This window comes from Strix aluco, chromosome Z, assembly GCF_031877795.1.
Source record: "Strix aluco isolate bStrAlu1 chromosome Z, bStrAlu1.hap1, whole genome shotgun sequence".
Lineage (NCBI taxonomy): Eukaryota > Metazoa > Chordata > Aves > Strigiformes > Strigidae > Strix > Strix aluco.
In genome coordinates, this window is record NC_133971.1 from 76,927,339 (window position 1) to 76,940,118 (window position 12,780).

At 36.0% G+C, this 12,780-nt stretch overlaps 1 protein-coding gene across 10 annotated transcripts in view; it reads left to right on the forward strand.

Annotated features, from left to right (window-relative positions):
* NIPBL (NIPBL cohesin loading factor) overlaps nt 1-12,780 on the forward strand; it is a 169,741-nt gene that overhangs the window by 113,307 nt on the left and 43,654 nt on the right. For 8 of the 10 annotated variants that reach the window (XM_074812998.1, XM_074813006.1, XM_074813001.1 and 5 more), the window contains 4 exons: nt 7,917-8,099; nt 11,892-12,089; nt 12,269-12,340; nt 12,424-12,513. In XM_074812998.1, coding sequence (XP_074669099.1) covers nt 7,917-8,099; nt 11,892-12,089; nt 12,269-12,340; nt 12,424-12,513 — 543 coding nt within the window. The remainder of the gene's footprint in view (nt 1-7,916; nt 8,100-11,891; nt 12,090-12,268; nt 12,341-12,423; nt 12,514-12,780) is intronic. The other 2 variants (XM_074812999.1, XM_074813008.1) reach the window with 1 other exon arrangement.

A 12,780-nucleotide genomic window follows, 5' to 3' on the forward strand; every position in this document is an offset into this window, starting at 1 on the left:
TGTTCTTGATGTGCCTGTAGTCACAGATCAGATGTAAATCATGGCATTTGTTTTGCTTATTCTCTGCAAAGATCTTGGTTGTATTATATTGCTTATATAGGCATTTTGCTTTTATGAGAAGAAAAATTATGAGTTGTGATTTGATTTTATTTAATTAAGGTCTTTTTTTTTAAGGTAAGGCCCCATGGCTCAGTTTTTAAATTAATCAGAATATATGGCTTGGAAATTTTAGATTCCAAACATTAATAGTAGCCTAAAATTACACGCTGTTTTACAACTGTGCAAAACACCTTTACTTTTTAATACAATAAATTGAGTTGGCTTAAATTTCACTGCACACGTTCAAAAGCAATGGCAGTGAAATCCAAAAGCAGTCCTCTGACACCGATTCATAAAAATGAGGGGGTTTGTGCAGCACTGCATTCATTTCAGTTGCCAATCTTGCTTCATTTTACTCTGAGTACTGCTATATTTTTTGTGAATTATCTTGCAAAACAGGACTGCTCTAGCCTCCTTATCGATTTTTATAAAGACAAACAGGCAGTGAATATAGGAATAAAGTAACTTGTGGCTATAGTTGCCACAGCAGTCAAATAGCTTTAGGAAATCAGTGATACCAATGTAAAGGAGAGTTCTCTTGGCATCTTTGGAGAGTATGTGTTGGATATATGCCCTGCTTTCTGCCTGGATCTTTCAGGGTGCTCTTTGGAAATCTCTTCCTTCATCAAAAATGTTTCTTGTTTCTGAGAGTATTTTGTGCTACTAAATGCTTTTTTGAATCTGTGCTGCTTAGCCATGGGCAATGATGACCTCTATTGTATCATGGAATTATTCCTTTGCTGTTTCCAGATCCTTCAGTGACCCACCAATACAGCTGGGTCCTGTTTTTCAAGGCCAGAGCTAAAGACTGAGTATAAGCAGGGAGTCTGAACCTCTTCTTTTGTTTAGCCCAAGGCTGGGAGCCTTCCTTTCCTGTCAGTATATTGGGGCAGATGATAAAAAATTATTTTGAAAGATGGGTTCAAGCAGGTTCTGTGGCCTGATATAGGACATACTTCTTCCTAACACTACTTCTCTCCCTCCTATGGAATTTGTTGCAGCAGAGAATCCTGTGTGGGTACAGTCCCTTGGGTGGTAGTGAGGGCATCTCAAGTCTTCCACCCTCTTTCTGGCATGTGTGAGGGTAAGAGGCTCAACAGAGGATTATGTCCTGTTTATAGGATATAGCTGTATATCTTTCCATAAACTTTAAGGCAGAGAATGAGAGAGGAAAGAGGAAAGCCGCTGGAGTAACTGCACTACTTCTCAGATTTTCATCGGTATTCTTTTGATGGTGTGTTTCTCAGCTATGATATGGTATTGAGATAAAAGTGGAACTTCTGTCTTACGAGCAGATGTACCTTCCTCATACCTTAAATTCCTCTTTGAGAAAAGCATTGTGATTTTCCTGTGTTTCCCCTTCTGTTCTTGAAACTCTCCAGGGCACAAAATTATTTGGAGAAGTGTGAAGTTGACGGGCAAGGGACTCTGATCACCAAGGTCTCAGTGCGCCGTATAAAGAACATACTGGAGTATTGTAAGGGAGAACCTGGTGGAAAGGATATCATTAAATTTGCACACTGAGAGCCAAAAATTTTCAACTTTAACCAGTAAGCTGTTCATCAATCACAGGTAGTCTTGTGGCCCTTTGCACTGTAGTGTGTGAGTGCTATACTGTAACAGTACTTAACTATTTTAAAAGGGTGTTTCTTTTACAAACATCTTTATAAAGTAAGGAAGTACTTCTATCCCCTCTTTTTAATTTTAGTTCTTTATCTAAAATAGAATCTTGTCTGCATGAATGGTTGTAGTTGAATTAAGCTGTGAGTCTGTGCTGTCATAGCTACAATGACATGGCTATCCCACAAGAAGGTGGCACTCCTGTTGTGGAGTAAGAGTGTATTTTATTAGATTTAGCACAGAGTTTGAAGGTTGCTTGAATTAATCCAGAAAGAAACTGCTTTCCTTCCTGCACATATGTCTGACATGAGGGTTTATCAGTGTAGTTACAGCAGTGACACAAAGTTACTTGAGAAAGTTGACAGTAGGCTGGTGATACATAAGGGAGGAACATCCTCTATCAAATGCTCAGGGAGGACATGTATGGAAGGTGAGCTTGTTGTCTGTGGAATAACAGCAAGACTGGATACACTAGTGTCGTGGTTTAACTCCAGCCAGCAACTAAGCGCCACATAGCCACTCGCTCACTCCAACCACTCTCCCAGTGGGATGGGGAGGAGAATCAAAAAAAAAATAAAACTTGTGGGTTGAGAGAAAAATGGCTTAATAACTAAAATAAAGCAAAATAATAGCAATAATTAAAAATATAATAATTGTAATGAAAAGGAATATAATCAAAAAGAGAGAAAACCCAAGAAAAGGAAGATGCACAGTGCAGTTGCTTACCACCCACTGACCAATGCCTGAGCAGTGATCCATGCCTCCTGGCCAACTCCCCTAGTTTATGTACTGAGTATGATGCTCTATGGTACGGAATATCCCTTTGGCTAGTTCAGGTCAGCTGTCCTGGCCATGCTCCCTTCCGGCTTCTTGTACATCTGCTCACTGGCAGAGCATGGGAAAGCCCTACTTAACAACAATTAAAACATGTGTGTTATCAACATTATTCTCAAACTAAATCCAACACACAGCACTATACGAGATTCTAGGTAGAAAGTTAACTCTATCCCAGCCAAAACCAAGACTAGTCACCTGCAAAATAAGAAGAGTCCAGTAACAGGTAATGTCTCCTGTGGCAAAGAAGGAGCAAGAGGAAGATAAAATTGAGCTGCAATGTGTAGTTTTTTATTTTTAATGTCAAAATGAAGATGTGTGGCAATTCATTAGTGTAGAAGTTCGAGAATGTGGGGAGTGGTTAAACTTAAATTTCTAAATGCTGAGAAATACAAAGTTAACATTCATATCCTCACCCTAAACAAGCGGCACTGTTTCCTCTTAGACCCTTGTGTGTTCTTTTATATAATGTCTTGATAGTTGGGAAAAGTTGCATTTTAATATACAAGATTTATCTAGCGATTACAAATATGAAATTGCATTAACTGTAGCTTTGCTTATTGCAAGCTATTAGCACACAGAAATGGAAAAGACATATTTATGGAAGGTTAATTTGTGCGAAAGACTTCATTAACATAAACCTCAGTTTTGAAAATAATTTCAGGGGCAGTTTTTCTTCAAGTACTTGTTCATTTGCCACAATAGATGTATATGCAAACAGGCCATTTTGATGTCACAGGTATTTTAAAAGTAGCCATATAAGCAAACCGATATGGTTGTTTCCACTGTATTAACTGTCTGTTGTAGTCATGGAAGTAGAAATTCAGAGTTTAGGTTTCTAAATGTATTTGAATCTTGATGGCTTGTTAGTTGATAGGAAATTGCACCAAAATGTAAACTATACATCTGTTTTCCGTAGTTCAGAAAGCAAAGAGAAATCATTGCTGAGAAGATAACAGAGAAATCGTTGCTGAGAAGATAACAGAGTTCATTAGTGTTGGTTTTGATTTTATGGCAGGAACGGCCTGTGTGATCCTGGAAAGCTGACCCAAAGCATCAGCAAGCATCATCCCCTTTTCCATAGCTGTTTGTTTGAAGTTGTTATATCAAGCCAGGTGAAACTAATGTGAACACACTCGTTGTTGTGTCAAAAAATAATTGTGCTGTCCATATTGAATGGATCCAGTAAAAGTTCAGAATGATGTTACCTTTTTTTTGACGTTCAACCTCTCTTGAAGGTATTCATCAGCCTGGAGCAGGGAGATCTGTTTGACTTGCAAATTTAAGACAAAGTGATTTTGAACCCTTCTAAAAGTTAGATATCTGTAAATATTAGCTGAATTCAAAGGCTGTTCTACAAACTTGAAACTACCCATCAAATTGTGAACAAGAAGCGATGATGAACTTTGAATCAGAACTGTGCATTTCCATTCTTTTTCTAAGCCACCCGTGAAGAAGGGGAGTACTACATCCACTAGATATTTGTAGAAATCTTTCTACTATACATGGCAAAACTGTTTGAAGAGCCTTCCAGGTGAAAATAGAATATTGGAGGAGGCTTACAGACTAACTGATTTTTAGCTAAGATTCTCTGGCTGATCTTTATTATATTTTATCAAGAATTGCTTGGTGAGAAAACAAATATCTTGATGATCAGTGGATATTCAGTAACAGCTGAAGGTTCTTGAATACCTTCTCGAAGAAACCTTTTGATAATGGCAATCAAACAAAAACAAGAACTTGTTCTTCCTCCAGCAAGCAACTAGTGTGTAAGTCATGGACAGCTTTGCATACGTTTGGAGAAGCACTGAAGTGGCTGTTCACGTATGCAGTTCTTTGAGATGAATTGTTCTTACAGCTACTCAGTGACTTTCCCTTTAGTTTCATTGATGTGGAGTTTGTTAGCATCCTGTTCTTTACAGTGAGACAAAGATTTTGTTATGATGGTACTTCTGGGTTTTTTTGTTTGTTTTAATACTTGCAGCAGCTTTGAAGAATATGTGATGTCTGAAGAACGCTGTTGCCTATAGACCATTTCAGGCATACTGTGTACACTGATCACACACACCGCAAAAAATTGAGTTATTCCATTGCTGAGGACAGCTCTTCAGAAAACTAATTTATTGGGGCATTCTTATTAACTTGTGGAGTAACTTTTTAGTAAAGTTATTTCCTCCTTAGCTGTTTAAAAAGCCATGCAAGCTAGAGGCAAATGTAACTAATTAAAGTGGAAACACAAAAGTAGGTACCAGGTCTTAGCAAACTTATCGAAGAAATTGAAAAGCTGATCATACATGGTTTTTTAGATACTTTCAAAGGGGGTTCTGTTGTATATTATTTTGTTTTTGAAAAATATCCTATAAACTGAGAAGGCGTTAGCGTGCGTTTTATAACCAAATGTTTGTTTCCATGTGACTGGATTCTTATGGTGAACTGGATTCTCTTAATTTTTTCTTAACTACCCTGATAAAGGAAACAGTACCTTTGTTATAAAACAGGTATAGAAGAAGGAATTTAGTAAGATGCTTACAGTGGAAATCGGTTGCTCTGACTCAACATAACATAAGTAATAGAGTAAAATAAATATTAATGAGCTCTTGACTGGAGTCCACAGTATATAAAAGCCCTGGATTTGTTCAGAAAGGATGGGGAGTCCTTTTCCATGTATATGAGAATCATAGATAGATGTGCAGTCATGCTTAACTCCTTTATGCTGCATGAGTGAAACTCTTTTTAGATTTGGTTATTTACAATCCTCAGCAGTTAAGGAAACTGGGCATGCGTCACACTTGCGCCAGAGAACATTGTGACAGAAACTAAAACTTTCAAGACAGCTTATTAAGAGCTTTACAGTAATTCTATTTGTTCACTTTTCTACTGTTCCCTACTTGAATAAAGAAAATCTTACATCTTCCCTAGTAAAAGAAAAAAGGGTAAGCTTATACCGTCATCTGAAATATCTGCAACAGGAGAGAGTGCAGTTCAAGCATTAGTTGAGTTTAGCACTGGAGACCACAGAAAACAGAGCTTTTGAGAAGGAAATAAAGTTATTTTTCCAAACATTTAAAGTACTTGCATTTTTATTTTTTCATTGATGTCTCATTAATACTGTGGTAATTGATTTATTTTTAAAGATTGGGTAGTGTTCTACCCCAGGAACAAAATCGACAAGGAAAACAATAATAGATATTCCTAGGAGGCAGGAGAGTAGTAGCCTCTGATTTTTGATTGTTGTTTGGGGATTTAATGCAACATTTACAATGTCTTTGTTTGGTCAGATTTACTGTAGGCTTCCTGCTATGTGTGTAGTCCTGGTGATTACAGTGAAATTACCGACAGTGCATAAAATTGAGACTATGTGTTAGAGAACCGGGATCTGAGGCCCTCTAGCAAGTTCACCTCTGGAAATTGACTTAAAAGTTGTGTATGTGAATATTCGTGTAGTCTGGGGCTAGTTTAACTCTCTCCAGGCACTATATAGGCATACAGAAAGACATGAAGTATTAGGGTGGGGACACCACTGCTCAGGTGCATGGCTGTGCAGCATCCAGATTAGACCTGGCTATCATCCAGTCAGCTGTTGGTACACCCAGAGGAACTGATCTGTCTGTGCTGGCATATTTCTGCCTATCTTCAATCAAGAGCCCAACCTGATAAGAATAATCATGTCATGGCAACATAGTCAAACACATTGTGACAGCTCCTTGTATACCTGCTTGCTGACAGAGCATGGGAAACTGAAAAATCCTTAATTTAGATAAATATTACCTAGCAACAACTAAAACATCAGTATGTTATCAACATTATTCTCACAGTAAATCCAAAACGCAACACTGTACCAGCTACTAGGAAGAAAATTAACTCTGCCCAGCCAAAACCAGGACAGAATGGCAACTTAAATAGATAAGAGTGACTACAGCATGAGGGAAGCAGGGATGACTTTCACTATCAGTTTTACTCTATAGATCATTCCCTACCTCAGTTTGAAAACACCAATATTTTAAGTTAAACCTTGTCTTAAAAATGCACTTAAATGCGATGACTTGCTGAACATACTTGACAGTTATAGAAAAATAATTTTCTGATCATTAGTTTAATTGCTTGTAGGAAATTTTTATGGATGTAGATATATGTGAAACCAGTAATGCATGAGACGTTTTAGAAATTTTGTTGCTGAAAACTATTTTAAGTCATATTAAGGCTCTTCTAATTCCAGTTGAAGATGTTTAAAGAGGGAAAGAAAAAGAAGAAAAAGACTAATCTTGGATTAGAAGATAGGATATTAGTGTAAAAATGGAAATAAATTTTAGATTATTTTTGGAAGATTTTTTTTTGGAGGATTGTGCATGTGTGTGAATAACATTTAGCAGGTGATTTCTTCTCTAAATAATACAGTATGCCTTGAGAAGGAGAGAGAGGCACTTACGACAAAAATACTTGTTCTGTGGTTGGAAAAAGGTTAACAGTTTAATTCGATAATTTTGAAATCCCTGCACTAGGTTCTTTGATAAATAAAGATAAGACATTAAATAAATAAAACCCCAAGAAGTACTTTTGAATTAATTTGGTTTCTTTGTGTCAGTTGTAAAAATTTTGACTTCGGATCTTCATTCTGACTGCATATGGGTCTAATTGTAGTTTCAGAATGTGATGAGAATGGTGTGATGTTGTCCACCTGTTTAATTCCGTGGAAGAGAAACCTGATGTGGTCTAGTTAGCTGTTTGTCTATATAAAATAAAAATCTTTCAACTTTGCTTTGTAATAAAATCAAGCAAAAATTTGCATTGCATTATAAAACTACTAGTAGGAGGTAAGGAAACTCTGAGGCAAAGGTTGGTTTGTCAATGATTTGGCCTGTATTTAGGGATAAGACCCCAGAGGTTCTGCTGCAGATTGTCCCTGCTTACTGGAAAAGGAAAAATTACTACTGTCTTGTGGACACTAAATAATATGGATGAGAATAAACAGAACTGTTAATGAGGCACAAATAATCCTTGGTTTACCTACACTGTTAGAAAACCTGTTAAATTCAGAGGGTGAACTGAAATAAGACTAAATTTTTTGGAAGTAAAGCAGGGATATCTTTTTACAAAGGAAATTCACTGACTTGAATTTGTTTACATGTCTGACAAAATATTTTACTGAAGGAGATGCATATGCAATTATGTTAATTTCTAATTGTAGGTGAACAATGAATGCAACTTTTATAAAGGGCTGTCTAATACATCCAGGTATATCTAACTATGGTTTTATTAGTGGATATACTGTAAGCAGTTCCTGAGAAAGGACTGTAGTGTTGGGCCCTTACTTTTATCTTCGGGTTCACATTTGCTCTTCTGCTCTTCTTACTCTCCATTAATAGGTAGCATAGATCAGTCAGTGTTAAAGGAGTTGCCTCCTGAGCTCCTGGCAGAAATTGAATCCACCATGCCACTTTGTGAACGTGTGAAAATGAACAAGCGCAAACGTAGCACAGTTAATGAGAAACCAAAATATGCTGAAATCAGTTCTGATGAAGACAATGACAGTGAAGAAGCTTTTGAATGTAAGTAGTACATCATTCTGTTCCTACTGCTAAAGAAAGGTAATATTTTGCTTTTACAAAAAGATATTTTTTTTTAAGTTGGCTACCCTAAAAAATATGAAAACATGCTGTCCTTGGCCAAGAACTCTTTTTTTCTTTTAAAAGAAAAATTACTTGATTTCAATTGGTCACTCAAGATGAAAAGTAGATAGTTGTTAAATTTATTTTCCTAAATTACCTATGGGAAGCCGCTGCCTAGATTATTTTTTTTTTCAGTTGTACTATGAAATATTTTTAGCCATTCAGATTAAGGAAAATATCCTCTAAAGCAGCACAGAAGACTTGCATACAAAGGTATACAAAGAAAAACTTCAGTAAATAAATTTTAAATTATTCTTAGTATAATTTATAAGAAAAGTGAAGGATCTCCTCTTGAATGTTTGTGACATGATAAATTGTGAATTTTACTGCCCAGAAGTTTCTTAAAATACTCCCTCTTCTATTATTTCCCTGGCATATTGCTTGAAAAACTGAAGTTGCTTTTGATGGATTCTCAAAATACCATTTGCTGATGATACTATTCTTGGTTTAGCTGTTTTCAAAGGAAGAGAGGAAGCTTATAGTTAGAATTTTGCTGTGCATTCAGATAAAAGTTCCTAAGTGTCAAATAATTGTTATACACCTCTAAGTTGCGAAGGGATTTCCTACTTGCCAATGAAGGTATGGTTAGTTTGTCTCTATAGTAGTTCAGTTAGCCAACACTGTAAAGAAACTGTTAAAATGGAGTGCATCAGTTACAGTTTGAGTTAACAGCTCTGTTACTCATGCAGGGCTACAGGAGAAGTGCTTATAGCTGTTAACCTGAGAAGGCATCTTGCTTATAATGCTTTTTTCCCAAGTTTAGACTTCACATTTGCTTATATAAATATCTTACTGAACTTTTGTAAAACACAGAAGAGGGTCCAAAAGAGAAGGATTTGTTTGTTCTGCTTTTTAACGTTTCAAGTTCTCATCCAACAGATACACAGTGCTTATGCACACTTACGCATACAAATTATAATAGCAATACCTCTGATCTTTATCAGAGAAGCAGAAAAGAATGTCCTTTTGTTTATTTGTTTTTCCTTCTAATTATAACTGAATAATGCTGCTTTGAGTGTGAGTATGAGGTCTTGAGGTAATTTGTAATCAGTCTTGATTATGGCAAAGGACTAATGATGATTTGCTTCATTCAGGATTCTATATTTTCTGTTTATCATATCACCTGTTTATGGTGTTAATAATCTGGAACAGTGAATTAAAAAAATAAATAAGCAACATGATTTAAGTTGGTTGGGAATGGAGAGAATTGTCAAGAATTTCAGATACCTTGATCTACCTGTTAGCCACAGTGACTGTTGAAATTCTTAAATAAAAAGTAAAACAAATCAAGAAAACTTTCACAGTAATTATATGCTTTAGGGGATTCTACATTCATTATATCCACTCGAGATCTGGCCATCGTTCTAAACAATTCAGTGAGGATATCAGGTTTAAAAATATAATATTTCTCAAAGGGTATGGTAGAACTGAATTGAATTAAAACGAAAAGATCAAGAGAATGAAAGATTTGTGACAAGTACACTGAATACATTTGTATTATTACAAATATGTATTTCAGAATTCTTTTGGTTGTCTAAAATCAAACTTTAAAAAATATGAAATAGTGATTGTTATAGGAGAAATTTCTTTGAGTATCTCATGAAGAAGGGACATTCCATTAAATGATGATAAATTAAAAACTGATAAAATAATTTGCATACAATAAGTGCTAAATGTGTTACTGCATAAAATTTTGGCAGAATTCAAAAGGAAGTTGGATATTTATATTCCAAATAGTCTTTATTTATATATAAACTCAATAATAACTCTTGAAATGTCAATTTTATCTACTTTAAAATAGATTTTGTAGAGCAGTGATTCTGAATAGCTGTTCCCATGTTCATCTTACTTGTCCTTCACAGCCAGAACAACTGTAACACATTCTGTTTTGTTGTACAGCACTGATAAACTGGTCAATTTAAAATTCTGCTGGAAAGCAACATTGGAAGTTACTTTTCTCATGGAGATGTAGCTGGGGTCAGAATTCATCCTACAGAGCTTAAATTGATAGATGATTTGTAAACTGTGAAGACAGATGACATCCCTCTCCACAAAGTACACTCTCATGGGGGAAAAAGTACCTGTTGTGTAAGGTCTTTTCCCATGAAACACTTTCTTCTCTAATACTCTCACTCCAGGTATCCAAGATGGCCCTCCATTTCTTCAGTCACAGTTAACTCTCAACCATTTTAGATGGTGCTAGTAGCTCAGGCATCATCAACATGACTGTACTGCCTCCAGATCCAAGTCTGATCCAGCAGCAGTACAGCTCAAAGCCTGGACTGAGTTATTACCTTAAAGAGTTGGACCACCTCTGTACAGAAGTTTTGCACCACATTTTCAGAAGTGAGAGCCCTCTAGGGTCCAGTGCAGAGCATTAGTATCACCTCAGGTTTAATTGTTTTTTTATTGATTCTGAGCCTGGGCTGGCTGTTGACTATATCCTGGTACATATACCAGGTGTGACTATATCCTGGTATGTTTCCTATGCTTCTGAATAAATTGGGGTTGTGGGAAGAACTTGTCAATTCCATTCCAGTTCTGTATAAATGGTTGGAGCTATTTTGCTCAGAAACAAACCTGTATACAGTCATACATCTCTAAACTGCAGGAGGCTTTGGTAGAGACACACAGATGTCAGGGCTGTTATATGCAGATTCACAAGAAAAAACGCTGCTAGTCTAGAATGTGATGTTTTGGAGCTCTTTTAATCTTCACAGCACAGTCTGTGTTAGACATCTCTTTGCTAGCCCAGTTATCCTCTTACATTAGATAATGGAGGGTTGGCTGATTTCATGGATAAAGCTACCTCCTCCTCCATATCCTTTTTCTATTATATCTTAGCACCCTCTCCCCTTCAAGACACACAAGACTTTCTTTGAAAATAACAGAGAATTTATTTCCACCAAATCTTTGTTTCTGTATAGAACATTTATCCCGGTGTCTTTGACATTCGCTTTTGCTGGGCTTTTTGGTCCTGACTGAAAACAGGTTATAATAACCTGTGATACTGACTTGCTGTCCAGCCCAGACTTGTGATTCCAGCTTTCTCCTTTACATTGAATTTCCTGCAATATATATCAAGACAAAATTCAAGTTGTCTTGGCAAAATAGATTATCTTTAAGCATCTAGATTGCCAAGTCTCATTGGAACTTGCTGTGTTAGATGGGCAGAGCAATCACTGAATTGCAATATGGACACCCAGTAATAGTCACAATTTAGATAACTGAAGAAATTATCTCAGTGTTCCCTTATGAAAGGATGAAACTTACTTTGATTTGTTCCACTTTTCTTAAAAAGACAAATGTCCTGTAAATTTGTATTTTTAGATGTTCACTGGTGTCTTTGCCAGTTTCAGGCACAGTTTTCATGTAGTTCAAAAGAAATGCTTAGACTAATGCAGTAACAAAGTTTTATATAATAGTTTTAGAGTGTTCACTTCTTTTACAGAACAGATATATAATAGCATTTAACTTGCAAATCTTAGAATCATTTAGGTTGGAAAAGACCTTTAAGATCTTTGAGTCCAACTGTAAACCTAACTGCCAAGTCCACCAATAAGCCATGTCCCTAAGTGTCACATACTTCTTCTAAATGTTTAAAAATGTTTAATTTTGAACTATTAAAAGTAGAATTTTTGTACTTACAATGAAAATGTATTTCATTTCTAGCTTCTCGTAAAAGACATAAAAAGGATAGAGATGAAGCTTGGGAGTATGAAGAACATGACAGAAGAAGTTCTGGTGACCATAGGAGAAGTGGTCATTATCATGAAGGAAGGAGGACTTCTGGTAGTGGCCGTTACCGTAATCGCAGTCCCGAAGACTCTGATATGGATGATTATTCTCCTCCCCCTAGCCTCAGTGAGGGTAACTCATCATTTTAAGAATTTAATTTTGATAGTACTAGCGCATTTTCCATGGATATGTTGAACATTTTAAAACAAACATCTTTACATGTAGTATTGAATACAAGTGTAAGAAATGTAAATAATCTTATAGTTAATTTTTGAGAAAGTATTTGTTTCATTCTTTATTCTCTTAATTAGTGGCTAGAAAAATGAAGAAAAAAGAAAAACAAAAGAGGAGGAAAGCTTATGAACCTAAACTAACACCTGAAGGTAATTTTAGATTTATTTTCTACAGTTTGTATTTTCTGTTTTGTATATAACATAGTTATTTATAAATTTCTTTTTTTCACCAGAAATGATGGATTCTTCGACTTTCAAAAGGTTTACTGCTTCAATAGAGAACATTTTGGAAAATTTAGAAGACATGGATTTTACAGCTTTTGGTAATATGTCAGAAATTTTCAAAATGCTTTCCCCAATTAGAAGCAGAGGAAACACCCAAAAAACTTGCACCTCAGTATTTTCAAACTTCCTTCTTGGTGATTTAATTGCCTGTGATACATGCTAGGGCATACTGCATTTATATGGCTTCCACCTTGAGTGGTGCCCTTTACCTTTCCAATTTCACTTGCTGCTGCAGGAATAAGATCCTTCATCCTCCTTCCTGCAGAATCCAAGAGTCATAAATCATGAGACAAATAGTAGTCCTG